The sequence below is a fragment of the Bubalus bubalis genome, chromosome 16, assembly GCF_019923935.1.
Source record: "Bubalus bubalis isolate 160015118507 breed Murrah chromosome 16, NDDB_SH_1, whole genome shotgun sequence".
NCBI lineage: Eukaryota > Metazoa > Chordata > Mammalia > Artiodactyla > Bovidae > Bubalus > Bubalus bubalis.
In genome coordinates, this window is record NC_059172.1 from 54,533,281 (window position 1) to 54,553,260 (window position 19,980).

Consider the following 19,980-nt stretch of genomic DNA (forward strand, 5'->3'; position numbering starts at 1 on the left):
AGAACAGACTCTTATACCTGGAATCCAATTTATGCCTATTGGGGTCAGGAGTAAATCGAGCTCGTCCATGAAAAAGGCATGGAGCCCAGGCTTGGGGTCCTAAGGGGCTTATATCCAGGGCAGCGGCTGCTACCCATGTGGATGAAGTGGCCTAAGTCCACTCTTTTATCTTCCTTTCCAGTTTACTCTTTTCCAAGCCTGGGGTTAACTTTAGTCTTTTCTTCAGGCCTCCCCTTCAGACAGGCAACCTTGTGATGACCAGAGAAACGTTAAGGACTCTTTTCCTCGAGGGAGGTTCTTTTAGAACAGAATGATTTGAAACCATTAGGCTTTGAACCTTTTCAGTGGGAGACTGGGTGGCGCAGACCAGACCCTCAGGACAAAGCCCATGTCCCACCTTCACATCCAATAAGCTGCAGAACTGCTTTGAGTCAGCTTCCCCCACATCCTCTGTCAGCCCCTCCTTTCTGCCTTTACTCGTTGCTGTTGTTGAGTTACTAAGTCGTGTCTGACTCTTCGACCCCACGGACTGCAGCACACCAGGCCTCCCTGTCCTTCACTGTCTCTTGGAGTTTGCTCAAACTCATGTCCACTGAGTCAGTCATGCTGTCTAACCATCTCATCCTCTACCCTTACTGCTACCACTCTGAGTAGGTCTCTTTACTGCTGCCTCAGGATGATCTTAATAATCTTCCAGTCTTTCTGCTTCTGGTCTCACCCGGCTCTTGTGTTATAAGTCACATGAGTTGATCTTCAGAACCCTCTAAGATTTATTCCAGATCTAAGTCTGTGGTGATGAGATTCCGCTAGCAGCAAGGAAGAGGTCTGAGAGCTTAGGACACTGGTGTCCTCGTTTCTATTAGCCACTAGGTGGCACCCTCGGCTCTTCCAGAAGTTCAGTGGACTCCAGCACTGTAAAGCCAGGGGCAATCCACAGGGATCTTAGCGCAGAGAAGGGATTAGGATCTCTGCAGTCATTCCCAGCTCTTCTACACGTCGGATTCTGCAGAGCCATCTCATGCAGTGGTGTAGGGGTTAACTGCACAGGGGCAGCTAAATGAGGGGGAGGGGTGGCAGCTCTGATGTAACTCCAGCTGCTCTGGCCAAGCCACATTCCCTGGTGTGAGGCTGCCTCTGGCCAGAGGAAGTGGTGCCTTTTTTTCTCACTGGCAAACAGGTGCTGTGCGGCACCAGGACAGCTCTGCAAAGGGCCCTCTTGCAGACCTCAGTCTTCCCAACCCAGGGACGTGTCCACTACAGAAGCCAATCTAGAAAAGCAGTTTATATATATATATATATATTTTTTTTTGGCCCTGCCACGTGGCACATGAAATCTCAGTTTCCTGACCAGGGATCAAACCTGTGCTCCCTGCAGTGAAAGCGCAGAGTTCCCTGGACCACCAGGGAAGTCCCTCAAAGAGTGGTTCTTAAGAGAGGCCCAGAGATGAGAGACCTTGTCTTGGTGTTCTCCTGACATCAAGCCTGTGGCTCTCTGGTCTCCCCCTTGGGTCTTGAGAGTACCAGGAGGGTGGCGGTAACTTTAGTGTGTCTGGAAAGCTAGCTGAGCCCCGCAGAGCACTGATGCAGGGGCCTGATCGGGGATGGAGTGGAACGCGCGCGTCCAGAGCAGGCTAGCCCAGGAGCTGGAATCTCTGGCTTCTAATTCTGGCTCCACAAGTGACACTGGGCCACTCATTTCCTCCGACTGTGGCTTGAATTTCCTCCTCTGTGTCAATGGGGACAATCCCTTGCTATTCACTCTCTCCAGAGGGAGAAACCAGAGAGCTTAACTCCATCAAGAGCTGAGAGGTTCCTAGAGGGGAGAGGAGGAGCACGCGTGTTTACCTGGGCTGTGAGGCCAGGCCCCGTCTGCGGGAGGAGGAGCGAGCTCTGTTGTTGCGGAAAGGGGAGAAGATTTGGCTGCAGACCTGGGTGAAAGGGAAAGAACAAAGCAACAAACGCCTAAAATCCAGGCCAACTGAAAGACATGCTCTACGTAATAACTGTCCCCACCCCCCTGCTACCTAACCCCCTCAACCCCCGCCTGGAGCCCTGAGGAGAGGCCTCCACGGGCACTGTCAGGATTGCCACACACAGGTGGAGGCGAATCAGACATGGGGATAAACAGATGTAAACAGCAGTCCCCAAACCAGTCCTTCTGCTTGCCTGCCTGCCTGCCTGCCTGGAGTGGTACAAAGGCTGAGGAGGGTCAAGGAAACCAGCTCTGGGATTTGATAGCCAGGCCTGAAGAAACCCAAGGTGGGAAGGAAATGAGGGGGGTGACTACTCAGAATTCAAGCTGGGGCTGAGGGTTTTTGTTTTGCCTGCAGAAGTAGCTGGGATGGCTAGAGAGGCCTAGCCACATCTGCAAAGATGCCAGGTCAAAGGAACGGGGAGATACAGCTCTAAAGGGCAGCAGACAAGTGCCAGAGGCTCTTGGCAGGACCCAGACATTGTACACTTGGGAGGAAGGGCTAAGAGAGAGAAGGGAAGAGCCCAGGCCAAGCTTCTGGCAACTCTCTCTGGTGGTATGGACTCTACCTGCTTCTTCACACTGCCTGAGGTCTGCTTCCTCCTTCTTGCTCCAGGAAAACTGTCCATGAAGCGCTCTGCCTGGTTGGTGGTCATGACAATGGCCTCCCTCTAAGAAGAGCCACAGCCAGCAACTGTCACTCTCATTATGGGAACAGAACTGACTACCAAAGCACGTGACGGGGCAGGTCACCCCATGCACTCAGCACAGAGCAGAACCTTGGGGTCTCTGCTGTCCCTAAGCTGTTCTGGGTCACTGATGTGTAGCACCTACTGAGGCTGACCACTATACTCTTCAGGACGAAGAGATGCTACACATCAGTGACCCAGAACAGATTAGGGACAACAGAGACCCTGGAGGCTTAATTTTTCCTTGTTAAAATACATAGGCAAGAAAAATAAAATACATAGGCAAATTTGCAGCAACATGGATGGACCTAGAGACGGTCATATTGAGTGAAGTAAGTCAGATAGAAAAGAAATATCCTATGACATTCTTTATATATGGAATATGAAGAGAGATGATTTACCTGAGACAAATGAACTTATTTACAGAACAGAAAGAGACTCATTGGCTTAGAGAACAAACTTATGGTTGCCGGAGGAATAATGGGGGGGAAGGGACAGCTAGGGAGTTTGGGATGGACATGTACACACCCCTGTATTTAAAATGGACACCTAACAAGGACCTACTGTATAGCACAGGGTCTCTGGCTCAGTGTTTTGTGGCAGCCTGGATGGGATGGGAGTTCAGGGGAGAATGGGTACATGTGTATGTACGGCTGAGTCCCTTCACTGTTCACTGGAAACTATCATAACATTGTTAATTGGCTATATCCCAACACAAAATAAAATGTTTTTTAAAAAAATAATAATAAAGTTTAAAAATACATAAGCAAGAAAGCTCCTATAAAGAACCCTGTACTGAGAGTCAGAGGCATGAGTTCTAACAGTGATCTGACATTTACGCTGCATTTTGAAATGTACAAAGCCCTCTCACATGCATTATTTCAAATAGCTCTCAGTAACCTTGTGAGGCAGAGTTTTAGTATGATTCCATTTCTAGGGAGGAGAAAAAGGAACCTCAGAGAGGTCAGGTAAGGTTCTCAAGGAGACCCAGCTAGTAAGTGACTTTTTTAAACCAATGAGTTTTTCTGATTCCAAATACTAAACTGTATTCTCTCTCTGTGTCACACCCTAGCCTCATTGGTTATATGCCTGAGCCAGTTTCACAGTGCCATTTTTCAAAAGAAATAGAATTAACTGTTATCTTCCCTTTCCTATGCCAGGAATAGGATGTACACTGTTTAGTGAATGCAGAGACTCAAAGATTCACTTATGTCCTCATTCATCATCATCATAACACTCTGAGATGTCTTGGAAAGGAAGGATACCTGTTACTGGGGCAGGTGGTAAGGACAGAAGGCAAGATTGCGTTTTCGTCGGGTTCTGGATCTCCAAAGCCTCTCTTTGGGATTTGAACAGTGGAGAGAAGCTTAGACTTCATCACTTTCAGCTCTAGTTGGTGGAGGTGGGAGACGGCGAGGCCGTGCCATGCAATGCCAAAAAAATGGGTTTCTGAAAGACTTACGGAACTTTCTAGTAGGTCACTGGTGACCTCATAGGACCACCTACCATTCGAGGTTATTTTTAAAGATGTCAGAAAAATCCCTCCACAGAACTCCTGGCATATCAAGCTCAAGAAATGTTAGTTATTACTGTGAATATTCTAGTCTGCTTGCTCTTGGCCAACGAGAAGTTCTCTGCGAGGAACTTCCCTGTGGGAGGAAACCCGACAATGCTCTGCATAGCCTGTGGGTGGCGCTGCCGCCCCACACAAATGGAATTCCAGCTCCCCGAGGGCGGGCGTCTGTTTCCACATCCTGAGTCCTGGGGAGGTTTCCAAGGAATTGGGACTGCGTTTCCCAAAGAGCTCCTCCTTCCTTGCTCTGCCCCTGCTCTGCCACCTTTTACCTTCGGTCTCAACTGGTCATGAAATTAAGGAAGATGGGAGAAGGAAGAGGAGAAGGATTCTCAACCTGAAGGGCAAAACCAGGTCCCTTCTTCAGGCCTTGAGCTGGATAAGCCGCTCTTAATACCAGAGGGTAAGCCAGTCACCCACCAACCTTAATGTAGCACTAGTGGTAAAGAACCCGCTTGCCGGTGCAGGAGACATAAGGGACTCGGGTTCGACCCCTGGGTGGGGAAGATTCCCCTGGAGAAGGAAGCTGCATCCCACTCCAGTATTCTTGCCTGGAGAATCCCATGGATTCTCCATAGGGTTGCCAAGAGTTGGATACTACTGAAGTGACTTAGCACACACATGCGCACATGAGTTGGTCACCCACACCCCACACTTGGGTCCCAGCAGGCAGGAGCAGCCCTTTACTGCCCTTGTCTATATAGAAAACCGCCAGGGTTCTCACCTTGTTGCCCAGGCTGGCTCTGAGATAGCAGGAACTGGGAAACAGACTGTAGGTGTCCGGGAACCAGCACGAGCTGCTGGAGTGGGTGGAGGGAGGCCATGTCCTATGCAGGGCGACACAGACATCATAGAATTTACAAGCTGGGAGCGTGGGCTCCATCCACCCGCTGCCTGTCTGTCCCAGGGGTATCCACCGGGAGCTTGCCCTATGCCTCTGTGTGTCCCTGTATTTGGCACATAGCGGCTACCCCATTAATGCTGCTATTGATACACTGCCTGCCCTCAGTCAAGCCGTGCCTTGCAGCCTGTTGTTACTTAACCTTGACTTGTTATTTAACTTTCGTGTGTGTCAGAACTGTCTCCCAGCTAGACTGATAATGCCCCGAGGACACAGACTGTGGGTATTACCCATCTCTCAGAGGTTTACCCTAGAAATGACATACAGTACACACTTGTCTTTTTAATCTCATGCCATTTGATTATACTAAAAGCCATTTTCATCTTGGCTGTTTCCAGGGTCTAAGCCATTCCTGGAGGAAGAAGCCTGTTACTTGCTCTTAATAAAAATGCTTGGATGAAACAGAAAGTCCATTTCCCCTTGGGGTTCCTCCCATTAGCCCCTGCAAAGAGAAATACCAGTCCCAATATCCAGGGACATGGGAGTCCTCTGTGATCTGGACCCGCGGGAGTCTATGATCCCCACAGGACCGAGCTTAGGTCTGTGCACAAAGAAAAGACTTGGTAAATCCTTGCTGAAAAGAAGTGAAAGAATAAATGCACATTCTATCCTTAAATATTTCCAGGGAAGTGGTGGCTCATTCTTCCCTGGGGGAATCCATATCAAATCAGGGACTCACCCTGTGGACATCCAGCCTTCTCAGACATTTGTCATTACTATTTCAGGAGCCCCTTTATTCCTTCTAGCTTGACAAACTCTTGAGGAAGAAGAATGGGCTTAGTGGGGACAGAAGTGCTCTGTAAACATAGCTGTCATCGTGGGGCCCCACTGAATATGGCTGGCAGACCCCAGCCTTATAGCTGTGAGCCCTATCATTTTGGCAAGACAGGCTGCTTTTCCTCCCAGAGGGGTGGAGACCTCCCTCTTTGCATAAGTAGCCAGGCTTCATCTTTTTGAGGATTGTCTAGTAACCCTAGCCCCACCTCAGACATCCAAGTTTCCCTGCAGGGGATTCTTTGGCCCGATCTGGATGCACTGAGAGCCAGGTCCAGAGGTGAAGCGTTTTGCAGGAGGCTCGCCTGAAACTCACTGGCCCACTGGGACTATTAGGGCTCCCCGACTTGAGCTGGCATTTACCCCAGACATTTGATTTCCGGGCATCATGGCAGGTCCTTGACTCAGGTGGCATGGTCGATGAGAGAGAGTCTGCTGCAGGGAGTCGCTGAGGTCCTCAGTTTTAATCTGTAAGCAGAGGCAGGGAGGAGAAGCATCAGTTCAGGACCCCTCAGGCAGAAGGAAGGGGAAACTCGGAGAAGGCGAAGGCAGGAGATGTTCAACAAGCCCCGAGAGTCAGAAAACTCGCGCAGCGCCTATTGGGCTGCAACTTGATTTTCCTGCCTGTGTGAGTCCTTTAGGTCGGGGCAGCTGGTAAGGGACAGAGTTTGAGAGGCTCTCAGGGGTAAATGTGCTCAACGGGGGGTCCACCTGGATTGATTGCTCCTGAACACCATGGCCTGTGCTGGTGTGTACAGCAATATACGTTCTTCCTCACTAAAACTCAAAAAATGAGGAATTTTTGTAGTGACTTCAAACATTTCTTTCAGATTGTTAGATGATATTCTTTTTGTCTTGGGGGTGGCATGTTAGGATTTCTTTTTGGACATGATAGTGTTCCTCAATGGTATTTTTACTCCATTTTCTTTATTTATTTACGGCTGAGCTGGGTCCCCACTGCTGCGCAGGTTTTTCTCTGGTTGTGGTGAGCAGGGGCTGCTCTCCGGAGGCAGCGCACGGGCCTCTCTTGTTGTGGAGCATGGGCTTTAGAGTGCACTTTATAAAGTTTAAAAAAAAAAGGAAAAGGCAGTTCTTTTCCAATGTCCCTTATAGTCTGTTTTTTATTTTCCTGGTCCACAAAATCCCAAAGTCTGGGAACCAGCTTCCCTCCATTCCCCCATGTTTTCTACTAACCTGCCCTCTGTGAGCTGAGTTGCTTTGGCAGTCAGCTTCCTTAGCCATGCAGCTTGGGTGACAGACCTTGCCTGTCTCCCTACAGGTGGGGACATGCTCCCTCACAGTCACTGCTGAAGTTGCAGCCTGAGGGGCCTGTGGTGGTTTCCACACTCTCTCCAGCCTCTACCACCCTTCAGTGGCAGCACCAACCACCCACCTGTGGGTTTTCCAGGTGTCCAAGGGCAGGGCAGGAAGTTCTACCTGTGCCCACCCCTTCTCCCACCCTGAGAACAGCTACCCTCTTGCAGCCTTTCAAAAAGTCCATTGTGGGGGTGGAGGGTGGGTGGGGAGTATGCAAGGGACTCTGAATTCATATAATACAGCAGGGAGTTTGGGATCCAGACAGAACCTTATAAAAGACATGGCGGGGGTGGGGTGGGGATGGGGGTCGGGTGGGTACGGCTTGGCTGGAAGCTCTTGTCCATAGGAATCTTGGCTGAAACCATTTTCTTGGTCTATGCTGGGAATATCACTGACATCCTGGAATCTTTCTTGTCTGCATTAGTTTAACACAAGTCAAAGGTTCAGACTAACAGCTCTACTTGTGCTCAACTGCTGTGGGAAAATGGTGCTTTGGATCACTAAAGAAAGAACTCCTTTTGGTTGGAGAGTTAGGAAGATCTTGTTGAGTGACACAGACCAAGGGGGAGCCCACATCCTAAGTATGGTACTTCGTACCTAGTGGGAACCCAATGCGTGTTAACTGAATCAAAGACACAGAGTCTCTCTCCCCATCCTGCATCGGGATACAGTGAGGAAAACATCGAACAGGGGGCTAGAACCTGTTTCTAGTCCTAACTCTGACCCTAGTTCACAACATAACCTTGAGCAATCATTTCGTCTCTGTGAGACTTGGTTTCCCCATTGCACATGATTTTTCTTTCGCTCCTCCAGGTTGCTACAGCACTCTTAGGTAAAGCAGATCTAAACAGCACCAGGAAGCCCTGCTTGTACCACAAGTGATAAGAAGATGGTCCTTTTGGGGATGGTCTTTATACATCTTTCCTCTCTTTCCTCACCTAAGGAGACTGTTCTGGAAACTTAAAAGCAAAGAGGAGGAAGTCAGAGTGTCAGAAAACAGCCTCGTGGGGGCAGAGAGTCAGACATCCAGAAAACTTCAAAGGCACTGCCCCCAGGAGTGATCTCCAGAACATCCTCCATCCCCACCCTCAATGCCCTTCAGCTCTCCCCACCCACCATACTTGGCATCTCCATCTAAGAAGCTCCGGTGTCCTAGTTCTTCCCCCAGAAGTTAGAGTTTTCACATCCTAGATTCTGGGGAAACATTAGTTAGCAGGTTTTTGAAAGCTCAAAATAGATGATAAACTACTTATTTCAGATCACCACCAAGCTCAAGCTTTGCTCAGAGAGGAGATTTTACTTAAGCAAAGCCTCCCTTCCCCACATGCTTCTTTTGCAGCCCCCTCGTGCTCCCGGGCATCCCTTATCCCCAGTGGGGATAGGTGAGACAGGATGGAGGAAGGGAGATGGAGGGAGAACATGGAAAATCGGAGCTCACAGCACGCTGGTGGAACCGCCGCAGGCAGCTTGGCAGGGCTCCAGCTCGGAGGCAAGTGGCAGGGTTCCTTTATAGACTCATTATGCGCAATGGGGAGATAAGAAGGTGCAGCTATGACAGAGCTTGAAAACATGTGCTTTGCCTCCAACCTGAGTGCTATCTGTTAGAATCAGTGCCAGGTCTTCCTGCAACACTTAATTTCAGAAACCAGCGCCATCATAAAAGAAAATGCACCCTTTCATCTGCTTTCTGGATCAATTGCCCTCCATACTCTTTCAGGGGCCCTGCCGACCTCCCACTTCTGAAAATGAGGTTCCTGATAGCAAAACATCCCCCTGGGTGTTAGCCTGGGGGTGTTCTGACAACTCCGTGTGTTACTCTTCTGAGTTTTTGCTTTATTGACACCTTATTCTTTCATTTTTCATCATTTACTACCCCTTGGGTATGAGTTGCTGATGGTGAACCCCAAAGAAGGCAATCCTAAACAAACCAATTTGCAAGACAGCAAAGCAGAAGACTTTTCCTGTGACAAGTTCTAAAATCTCCGCTTTGGTCACTGAGTCTCAGAAAGAGCTGAACTGGACTAGGAGGAGGAGAGACACGGCAGCAACTCTGTCTGCCTCCCATGCCCCTCCCGCGCCCCTGCACACTTCTCTGATTACTCTCTGAGGGTTCAGAGGCTAAGAAACTAAGAAATCAAGTCCCTTCCAAATCCCAAAATCCCTCTCACGGCTGTTAAATGGAAAAGACTGGAGCCTTTCCAGGCAACTGGGTGTTGGCTGTGGATCGGGACGATGAGATAGAGAGACTTCTGTTGGATCCCATTGACTTATAACGTGAGAACCAGAGGCTAATTGGACAAAAACCCAATTTCCCGCATACTTGTGAAAACCCCACCAAACCCACAGCCTCCCTGAAACTGCACAGATCATCTGCAGGGTCCCTTTGGAGCGTCTTTTCACGCCAGTAGATTAATTCTCCAGGCCCTGTTGCGATGGACCGATCCCTGGGAACATGAGGCACCACAGAGGGCTCTGCCAGGTCAAGGCGCAGTCAAGGCCATCGATCACTCTGTCCATCTATTGGACACAGTTAGTTAGTTTAGGATCTTCTCCACCCCACTGTGCTGTGCAAAGGTGTTACACTGAGTCTTGGGTAGTGACCAGAGAGGTAAAGAGGTATCATGGGTGATTATCTTTTCTAATCCCAGCGAACTCCCTGACATCACCTGCTATAGAAAGCAATAAATAGTCTCTTTCTGGGAAGAGAGAGCCCTTTATGATGAATTGGAAACCCTTCAAACATTCCTTACTTAGCTTCACCTCCCAGTCAGGAAGTTTGAAGACAAGTGCTTATCTTACTATCTCATGGAGACCAGGAGTGCTTCAGAGATGAGTGTAAAGTTATACAACAGGACACTGGCTAAACCCTGACAAGGGAATGGTCCTCTGACCCTCCCCTGGCACTCTTTCTACAAAACAGTACTACATACTTTCCAGGGATAAGAGAGAGAACAGACTATAGGTGATGGAAAAGGTGATGCTGTGGTCCACACATACACTTGAACCTCCTTGTTAAGCATCTGATGGGGCATGGGGGGCTGGAGTACTTAGCCTTAGCCCCCTCCCCATGACATTTCACATGGCCCTCTCCTGGGGGGAAAACAGCCCGACACTAATGAATATATCACTGGTGATGAAAATGATCAAAGCTGTAGTGCCAGTTGCATAACTCGTTTGTGGAAAGTGTTTCATAAACATTTCACAAGAAGGAGAATTTCAAAGCGTGAACATCTCCCAACCTGCCTTCAATTACAGGCAAGATTTTTTTTTTTTTGGTTGTTATTTCTCCCTGCCCCCCCCACCCCTTCTATACTTCTCCAGAGCAGTGAGGAAGAGTTTCTGTTTTGTAACTGATCTATAAAAGGGTTGACAAACATTTTGCTAATGAACAATCCTAAAAATACATTCCAAGTAGTGGAATGGGGCAGGCAGGTAACTCAGATGAACAAGGCTGAGAGTCCCCTAAGAGATGCTGACTGTGTTTTTGCCCAAGAGACTCTCCTTTCTCCATGGCTCTTGACTGCTTCCCATGAGTCCAAGGCTCCCACCCTTTTGGGTCCCCGTGGGAAGTGCCTGGGGAGAAGAGATGGACTGGATGAGGTCTAGTCAGGTCTATGACAGACTAGCCTAGATGCACCTTCTTTAAAAAACAGTTTTGTGGGTGTTTTCTTTTCAATTAGGTGTGCTGGGTCTTCACTGCAGTGCGAGGGTTTTCTCTGCTGTGGTCAGTGGGGGGCTACTCTTTGTTGCAATGCACGGACTTCCCATTGTAGTAGCTTCTCTTGTAGAGTGGGCTTCCCAAGTACGTTAGTGGTAAAGAATCTGCCTCCAGTGCAGGAGATGCGGGTTCGATCCCTGGGTCATGAAGATCCCTGGGAGAAGGAAATAGCAACCCACTCCAGTATTCTTGCTTGGGAAATCCCACTGACAGATGAACCTGGTGAGCTACAGGCCATGGTGTCGCAAAAGAGTTGAACATGACTTAGCGACTAAACAGTAAGAAATCTTGTTGTAGAGCACAGGCTCTAGGCATTCAGGCTTCAAGAGCTGCAGCACACGGGCTCAGCAGTTGTGACCCACTAGCTTAGCTGCTCCAAGGCATGTGGAATCTTCCCAGATCAGGGATGGAACCCCTGTCCCCTGCATTGGCAGGTGGATTCTTATCCACAATACCACCAGAGAAGTTCCTAGATGTACCTTGGCCTATGCACTTTGGAATCTTCTCTTGGGCAGCACTGAACTTCTAGACAAAGAGTGATGAAATGAGTAGACATGGAGTCCTTTAATAAACATACAATTTCTTAGGAGGGTGGGGCCGCTTGGAGTTGTTCCTTCCTGAAAAGAAGCTTTCCATAGAGGCCTTCTTGTTTTTCCTGCTTGTACCTCCTCTGGAAATGCAATATGCTTATCAGTCCTGTTATTTAATGCTTTGGCTTCAGTTCTTAGCACATAGCACTGCTAGTACTGACACATGTCTGAAAAAACCCCATCATTTTAAGCCCATAAAAGTTTTCTTCTCCCTCTGGCATATAGGTCCGTGCATTCAAGTTTAAAAACTCTAGGAAGGGGCTGTGCTCTCTGGGAGGTCACATCCTCATGGATTATTTTCGGTGCCCAGGACTTGAACCACTTTAACCACTGTGCTGCTTTCTAGCCCTCTGGGGACACCAGCAGCATCTGCTTCCAGTGAAGCGCTGGATTGATGCTAGCTCTCTTTTTAGACCCTGATTTTTTTTTTTTTTTTTTGGCCTCTCCACTTGACTTGCAGGATCTTAGTTCCCTGACCAGGGACTAAACCTGGGCGGCGGCAGTGAAAGTGCTGAGCCCTAATCACTGGACAGCCAGGGAATTCCTAACCCTGATCTCTTCTGAATCAGAGTCTTCTAGTTATTCTGGCCACCTACCTGGTCGACAAGAGGCGTGGAGTGCCTCTCTGATTCTTTGACTGCGAAGGAGTGCCACAGAGTACTGTTGATTCACCCCTGTAGATGGCTGTTCTGCCCCCCAAATAAGTGAAATGGCCAGAAGAAGGGGTGGGGAGGGCTGGGGCTCGAAAGGCTGAGCATGGAATCAAACTCTGAAAACCTTTTGCTAGTGGCTATTCTTGGGAATTATCTGATGTGTGAATGCTGGTTATCATCGCACTGGGTTCTTCTGCATACACTGGGCTGCCTATCATGGAAGGACCTTGTGATTCATTTCAGAGCAGGGGTTGGGGAAAAAAGAACACATCCAGAAAACAAGCACAAGGCTCAGAATTAACCAGGAGACCTGACTTTGGGCTCCATGTGTGCCTCTAAAGACCTGCATGATCTTATATTTAGTTATTTCACTCATCTCTCTAGGCCTAGATTATGCATCCATGAAAGGAAGAAAATACACCAGATGGAATCTACTTAAGAAATTTGTCATGTATAAAAGAGAGTTGGAGTTGACTTGTGAGCACACAGGTACGTTTATTGAGTCACTAGACCCATTTCGGAGGAGGCAATGGCACCCCACTCCAGTACTCTTGCCTGGAAAATCCCATGGACAGAGGAGCCTGGTAGGCTGCAGTCCATGGGGTCGCTAAGAGTCGGGCAAGACTGAGCAACTTCACTTTCACTTTTCACTTTCATGCATTGGAGAAGGAAATGGCAACCCACTACAGTGTTCTTGCCTGGAGAATCCCAGGGACGGGGGAGCCTGGTGGGCTGCCGTCTATGGGGTCGCACAGAGTCGGACACGACTGAAGCGACTTAGCAGCAGCAGCAGCAGACCCATTTCACTAGACTGAGGCTTAGAAAAGTTAAGAAACTTGCTAAAAGTTACTTCCTGCTGATAAATCTGGGATTTCAATCCACATCTGTCTGAGTGCATAGTTCTACATAAACCTGACTACCATGTGTGATAAAACCACAGACTCTTCAAGGCAGCTTTGTGCAGATTGCTGTCAAGTGCATGGCAGACATTCAACAAGTGTGGATTCCTTCCCCTTCCCATCAGAACTCACAGGAAGTGTAGATGCAACCTGGTTCAAATGGTTCATTTTACAGCTCTGACTCTGATTTCTCCAGAGGAGAAATCACCTATCCGGGCAACCCAGCTAGAGATGCAGTCAAGCCAGGTCTGGAGACCAAGTCAGGGCCCCTAAGAACAGGTCTCCTAACTTTCCACCCAGTATTCAGTCCACTCCCCTACACAGTGGCATGACTCTGTCTCCTGTTTCTATCACTCTGGGTTTGTTGCCCATTCTGGCTCCTGAAGTAACTCAGTAGTAACCCTAATCCCATTGCTCTAATAAGATTTAATCTCAGTCCTGATTCAGAGTTCTCCATTACTACACAGGGTAAGGTTTAGATGCAGATAAAGCACACATCTACCTGATGTGTAACCTGATAACGCTTGGCTTGGGAACCAGCATTTTTATATTCCCTTGACTTTCACATGGACAAACTAACTCCAGGGGGGTTGACATTTGCTCTTTTCCTCCCTCATCATGAGGAAGAGAGGTGGGACAGGGAAAGAGAAGGCTCAGACACACCACGGTATTCTCACACTACTGTATATTGCACTCTGGGGTCCAAAGGAGACTGTGCACACACACAGCACCAACCTGCAGTCATGAAGTGCTACATAGATTAGTTCCAAGAGCATCAGTTCAAGAAAGGGAAAAAGTAATATTTTAAAAATACTTTAGGGCTTCCCTGGTGGCTCAGTGGTAAAGAACCACATGCCAGTGCATGAGACACGGGTTCGATCCTTGGACCAGGAAGATCCCACAAGTCACGGAGCAACTAAGTCTGTGTGCCACGACTACTGAGTCTGTGTTCTAGAGCCTGCGAACCACAACTACGTGCCACAACCAATGAGGCACACGTGCCTAGAGCAAGTGCTCTACAACAAGAGAAGTCACCGCAATAAAAAACCCACACACTGCAAATAGAGACTAGCTCCTGCTCACCACAACTAGAGAAAAGTCCATGCAGCAACGAAGACCCAGCACAGCCAAAAATAAATAAATACAATTATAATAAAAATAAAAGTACTTTCAAATGGATCATCATTTATTCTTCATGATAACTCAATGAGGAAAATAATCTCATTGAACCATTTTTACAGATGTAGGAACCAAGACTAGAGAAATTAATAGGCCCATCACACAGCCAGGAAGAGCAGAGCCTGACTTTCTATTTGGATCTTTGGGCCCCAGACCCTCCCTTCTTTTGCCCATATCACTCTGTAAGGCATCCCATTCTGTTTCCACCCAGAATTTCCCACCTAAAATTGAACTTGTTGACTTCTGCCTCCTCGGTGGGCCATGCTGTTTTCACTGTGGTACACAGTTGGTGTACAGGTTTCCACAAGTGGAGCCTGGGATTTTTACATGGATGTGGGGCTGACATAGTGATCAAAAGTAAACTTTCAACAAGTCTGAATGGGATTCTCTTTGGCATCCCCTGGGGAACTGCCTGTGACCTGGAAGCCTGTCTCTGAAAGGCTGAGCGTTGGCTATAAATGCAAGTAAAAGGCTTTCCCTGGTAACGTTCATATTTGAGAATAGTCTTCTAAGTAAGGCTGAGGTCCTTGTGTCTTGTATTCTTCTGGTGCCCTGGATAAAGTGATGTGCCTCTGTGGCCCTCTGATCCCACATCTGCTCCAGTAGCACTGGAGCATATGGTCTTCTAAGTGGTTTCAAACATAGCTTTTTCTGCCCCATAAAGTTCCCCTTCCCAGTTTAGTTCAATAAACATTTAGTATGCACCTGTTGTATACCAAGAGTAACTGTGACACAAAGGTGAACAGGGACCTCCCAGACCAATTAGGAGATGGCAAGTGAAAATGCAGTCACCTACACAGCCTGGCTAGGAGGGGAATTTGGGGGAGAAGGGATACATGTATGTGAATGGCTGAGACCTTTGCAGTCCACCTGAAGCTCTCACAGCATTGTTGATCAGTGCCACTCCAATATAAAATAAAAAGCTTAAAAAAATAGATAAGCAATGAATTGAGGCAAACAAAAACATCACCTACAGTGCAATACTGAAGGCAATGGGAAGGCGGTGCTGCGGTGGTCACATGGGAAGGTTGTGAGTTGCTTTGTCAGGGCAGAGGACAGATAACCAGAAAAAGAGGGGTGAGATAGGAAGGTTCCAGAGAAGAGAAGTGGGAGCCTCTGAGGAGCCTTGAAGAATGAAGGGGGGTTCAGCAGAAGGGAAAGCAGGGCACGCCAGGAAGTGGGAGCAGCTTGTCCACAGTCACAGATAACGAAACGACTTCATGTTCAAGAGCGACGAGCAATTCAGCGCTGCCACAGCGTGGAGTGGGAGAGGCCGGGGCAAGCGGCCAGGGCCTGATGACAGAGGCCCTGTGGATCATGCAAAGAAGCTGAGGCTGGACTCGGGGGCAAAGTGTAACTTGAGCAAAGGGCAGGGACATGTGAGATTTTCACCTAGTTAGATTATGCTAACAGCTGTATGGAATACGGATTTGAAGAGAGGATACCTGTGAACAGGGGAATTAATTAAAGAGCTGTTTATCACGACAGTCTAGGTAAAGAGCTGCTGAGGACATGCCTAAGGCCAAAACAGTAAGAACAGAGAGGCAGATATGGAATGGCAAGCTTTTAGGATCGAAAATATATTTCCGCCCCTAAAGGTTTATCCTCTATAACAAAGGACTATTTCAGGAATTCTCTGTTGAATGCCTGCAGGCCACAAAGAACCAACAAAGAAAAAATTCTAAAAGACCAGAGTCAATCCAATTGCTTAGAACAGACACACGGAGGGCATTGGGGGTTCCAGAAGGTATTCACTAAGTCAAATATTTATGTAATGTCCAAATTTTCAAAGGTAATTCTTCATTTTAAATTAGAAAAAAAATATTAATAAGATTAAAAAGAGAAAGAACTCCAAAGTTCAGTGCTTGAGTTTGGAAGATTTCAGTTCCTAAGGTATTCAAGTTAGTGATAGTTTCCTTATTTACCTGGTGAAAGAAGTGTCTTGAGACATTTAGGGGCACATTTTCTAAATAAACACACATATATGCAGATAGATATGTTTGTTGTGTGTGTGTGTTTTTAAATCAATAACTGAGAATCCATCTCCTTCTCCTGCCATAACCTGAGTCATCGTCTACCAAGAGGCCACACCTGGATGTGGCCTATAGCCCTCACCTATACCTTTCCATGAAGTTCTACAGTTTACAAAACACTTTCAAACATATCAGTTTGGTTGAGTTTCAGAATATCCCCATGAGATTGAAAAGGCAAGTGATGCTATTCCTGTTTTACTGTTAAGGAAAACAGGTTCATGAAAGGTAAATGATGTATCCAAGGTACATGGCTGGTTAGCAGGAGAGCTCTGATTTGAACTCAGGTTATCTGATTTAAAAGTCAACACATCTGTCAAATTTCTAGGATTTTCTGAGGAAGCTTCCCAAATAAGTGGATTTTCAGTCCCTGAAATCTATCTCTTACAGATCCAAAGACTTTATTTCAGTTTTAGATAGCTATTTATTGGTTTCTTTTTTTTTCCACTTTCCAGTATTTTAATGGGGATTGCATTATCTATAGATTAATTTGAGGGAAATAGACACCTTTATTACAGTAGACCTTCTAAATTATATAAATTTAGCCTATTATTTGAATATTCTAATTTCTCTCAGGAATGTTTTATAGTTTTTTAGAAGTATTGCACCTCTAGGATTTGATTTTTCTGATACTGTTATAAATGTGTTTACAGTTTCATTTTTAACTTGTTTGCTGTGGAATATAGACATACACTTGCTTTTCATGTACTGATCAGATACTCATTAACTTTATTACATGCACTTATTAATTCTAATAACTTCCTTATAAGATCTTTTGAATTTTCTATTTACACAATTTGGTCAATAGTTTTCTGTGAATAAAGATAGTTTTACTTTTTTCCCAAACTTTACACTTTTTATTTTTATTTTGTACCTTTACTTTATTGCTCTGGCTTAGACTTCCAAGATAATTGAATAAAAGTAATGGTAGTGTATATTTTTGTCTTTTTCTCCATGTCACATGTCATCATTAAGTATGTTCAGTTCAGTTCAGTTGCTCAGTCGTGTCCGACTCTTTGCGACCCCATGAATCGCAGCACGCCAGGCCTCCCTGTCCATCACTAACTCCCAGAGTTTACTCAAACTCATGTCCATCGAGTCGGTGATGCCATCCAGCCATCTCATCCTCTGTCGTCCCCTTCTCCTCCTGCCCCCAATCCCTCCCAGCATCAGAGTCTTTTCCAATGAGTCAACTCTTTGCATCAGGTGGCCAAAGTATTGGAGTTTCAGCCTTAGCATCAGTCCTTCCAAGTATGTTAGAGGTTGGTATTTTTTTGAAGATATCCTTTATCAGATTAAAAAAAAATTTTTTTTTCAATTTCTAGTTACTGAGCTTTTTAAATTTTAAAACCATTAATGGGTGTTTAATTCTTTGCCAACAAAGGTTCGTCTAGTCAAGGCTATGGTTTTTCCTGTGGTCATGTATGGATGTGAGAGTTGGACTGTGAAGAAGGCTGAGAGCCGAAGAATTGATGCTTTTGAACTGTGGTGTTGGAGAAGACTTTTGAGAGTCCCTTGGTCTGCAAGGAGATCCAACCAGTCCATTCTGTAGGAGATCAGTCCTGGGATTTCTTTGGAAGGAATGACGCTAAAGCTGAAACTCCAGTACTTTGGCCACCTCATGCGAAGAGTTGACTCATTGGAAAAGACTCTGATGCTGGGAGGGATTGGGGGCAGGAGGAGAAGGGGATGACAGAGGATGAGATGGCTGGATGGCATCACTGACTCGATGGACATGAGTCTGAGTGAACTCCGAGAGTTGGTGATGGACAGGGAGGCCTGGCGTGCTGCGATTCATGGGGTCGCAAAGAGTCGGACATGACTGAGTGATTGAACTGAACTGAATTTTATCAAATTTTTTTTCTTTATTTTTTTAAGATAACCACATAATTTTTGACTTCTGTTTGTGATTAATTGCACAACTGACATTTTATTGTAAAATCAACTTTGCCTTCTTGGAATAAATCCTACTATACGATTTTCTTCTCCTCCTCTTTCCTATTGGTTTCATTTTTGAACAGAGATCTTATATCATATACATCTCTACTTTCCCCTAAAGAGTACCTGACAAAGAACTCACAAAAAAGAAAATTATAAGCCAGTATTACTACTGATGAACATAAATGCAAAAATCTTCAACAAAATATTAACAAACTGACCTCAACAATACATTAAAAGAATCATACACTGTGACCAAGCAGGATTTATTCCAGGGCAGCAAGGATGGTTCAATATTCACAAATCAAAAAATGTGATATATCACATTTAATTTATTAAAGAATAAAAAATCATATGATCATCTCAATACATGCAGAAAAAGCTTTTGATGAAAGTCAGCATCTATGACAAAAACTCCCCACAAAGTGGGTAGAGAGGGAACATGCCTCAACATAATAAAGGCCATATATAACACACCCATAGCTAACATCATACTCGGTGGTAAAAAACTGAAGGCATTTCCTCTAAGATTAGGAAAAAGATGAGGATGCCCACTTTTATTTAACATAGTCTTGGAAGTCCCAGCCACAGCAACTAGAAAATGAAGAAATAAAAGATACCCAAACCAGAAGGGAAGAAGTAAAACTGTCACTGCAGATGACATGATACTATACATAGAAAATCCTAAACACCCCACCAAAAAACTTCTAGAGTTTATCAATGAATTTGGTAAAGTTGCAGGATACAAAATTAATATACAGAAATCTCTTGCATTTCTAACACTAACGATGAACTATCAGCAAGAGACATTAAAACAATCCCATTTAAAATCACATCAAAAAGAATAAAATACCTAGGAGTAAATCCAATTAAGGAGGTAAAAGATATGTACTCAAAATTGATGAAAGAAATTGAAGACAACATAAACAGATGGAAGGGTACACCATGTTATGGATTAAAATAATTAATACTGTTAAAATGATCAAGGCAATCTGTAGAGTCAATGCAATCCCTATCAAAATACCAATGGACTTATTCACAGAACTAAAGGAGGTAATTTTAAAATTTGTACGGAAGCACAAAAGGCCTTGAAGAGCCAAAATAATGTTGAGAAAGTAAAGAGCTAAAGGTAGCATGATCCCCCTGACTTCAGACTATACTACAAAATTACAGTAATAAAAAAAAAAAAAAAGCATGGTAATGGCACAGAAACAGACACATAGATCAATGGAACAGAATAGAGAACTCAGAAATAAACCCATGGATTTACTGTCAATCTACAACACTGGAGGCAAAAATATACAATGAGGAAAAGGTGGTCTCTTTGATAAGAACTTCTGTGGTGGCTCAGATGGTAAAGAATCTGCCTGCAATATGGGAGACCCAGGTTTGATCCCTGGGTTGGGCAGATCCCCTGGAGAAGGAAATGGCTATCCACTCCAGTATTCTTGCCTGAAGAATTCCATGGACACAGAAGCCTGGAAGGCTACAATCCATGGGATCACAAAAAGTCAGACACAATTGAGTGACTAATACTTTCAATAAGTGGTACTGGAAAAGCTGGGCAGCTACATGTAATAGAATATTTTTTTCACACCATATACAAAAATAAACTCAAAATGGGTCAAAGACCTCAATGTAAGACCCAAACCTATTAAACTCCTAGAAAAAAAACATAGGACAAACACTCTTTAACATAAATTGCAGCAATATTTTTTTGGATCTGTCTCCTAAGGCAAAATAAAAT

The 19,980-nt window shown here is 45.8% G+C and overlaps 1 protein-coding gene across 4 annotated transcripts in view; it reads right to left on the minus strand.

Moving 5' to 3' along the window:
* The window catches only part of POU2F3 (POU class 2 homeobox 3), a 94,519-nt gene that overhangs the window by 15,947 nt on the left and 58,592 nt on the right, over positions 1-19,980 (minus strand). For all 4 annotated transcript variants that reach the window (XM_025266762.2, XM_025266759.2, XM_025266761.2 and 1 more), the window contains 3 exons: positions 6,273-6,377; positions 4,959-5,061; positions 1,846-1,928 (listed from right to left, as the gene is read on the minus strand). In XM_025266762.2, the coding sequence (XP_025122547.2) occupies positions 1,846-1,928; positions 4,959-5,061; positions 6,273-6,377 (291 nt within the window). The remainder of the gene's footprint in view (positions 1-1,845; positions 1,929-4,958; positions 5,062-6,272; positions 6,378-19,980) is intronic.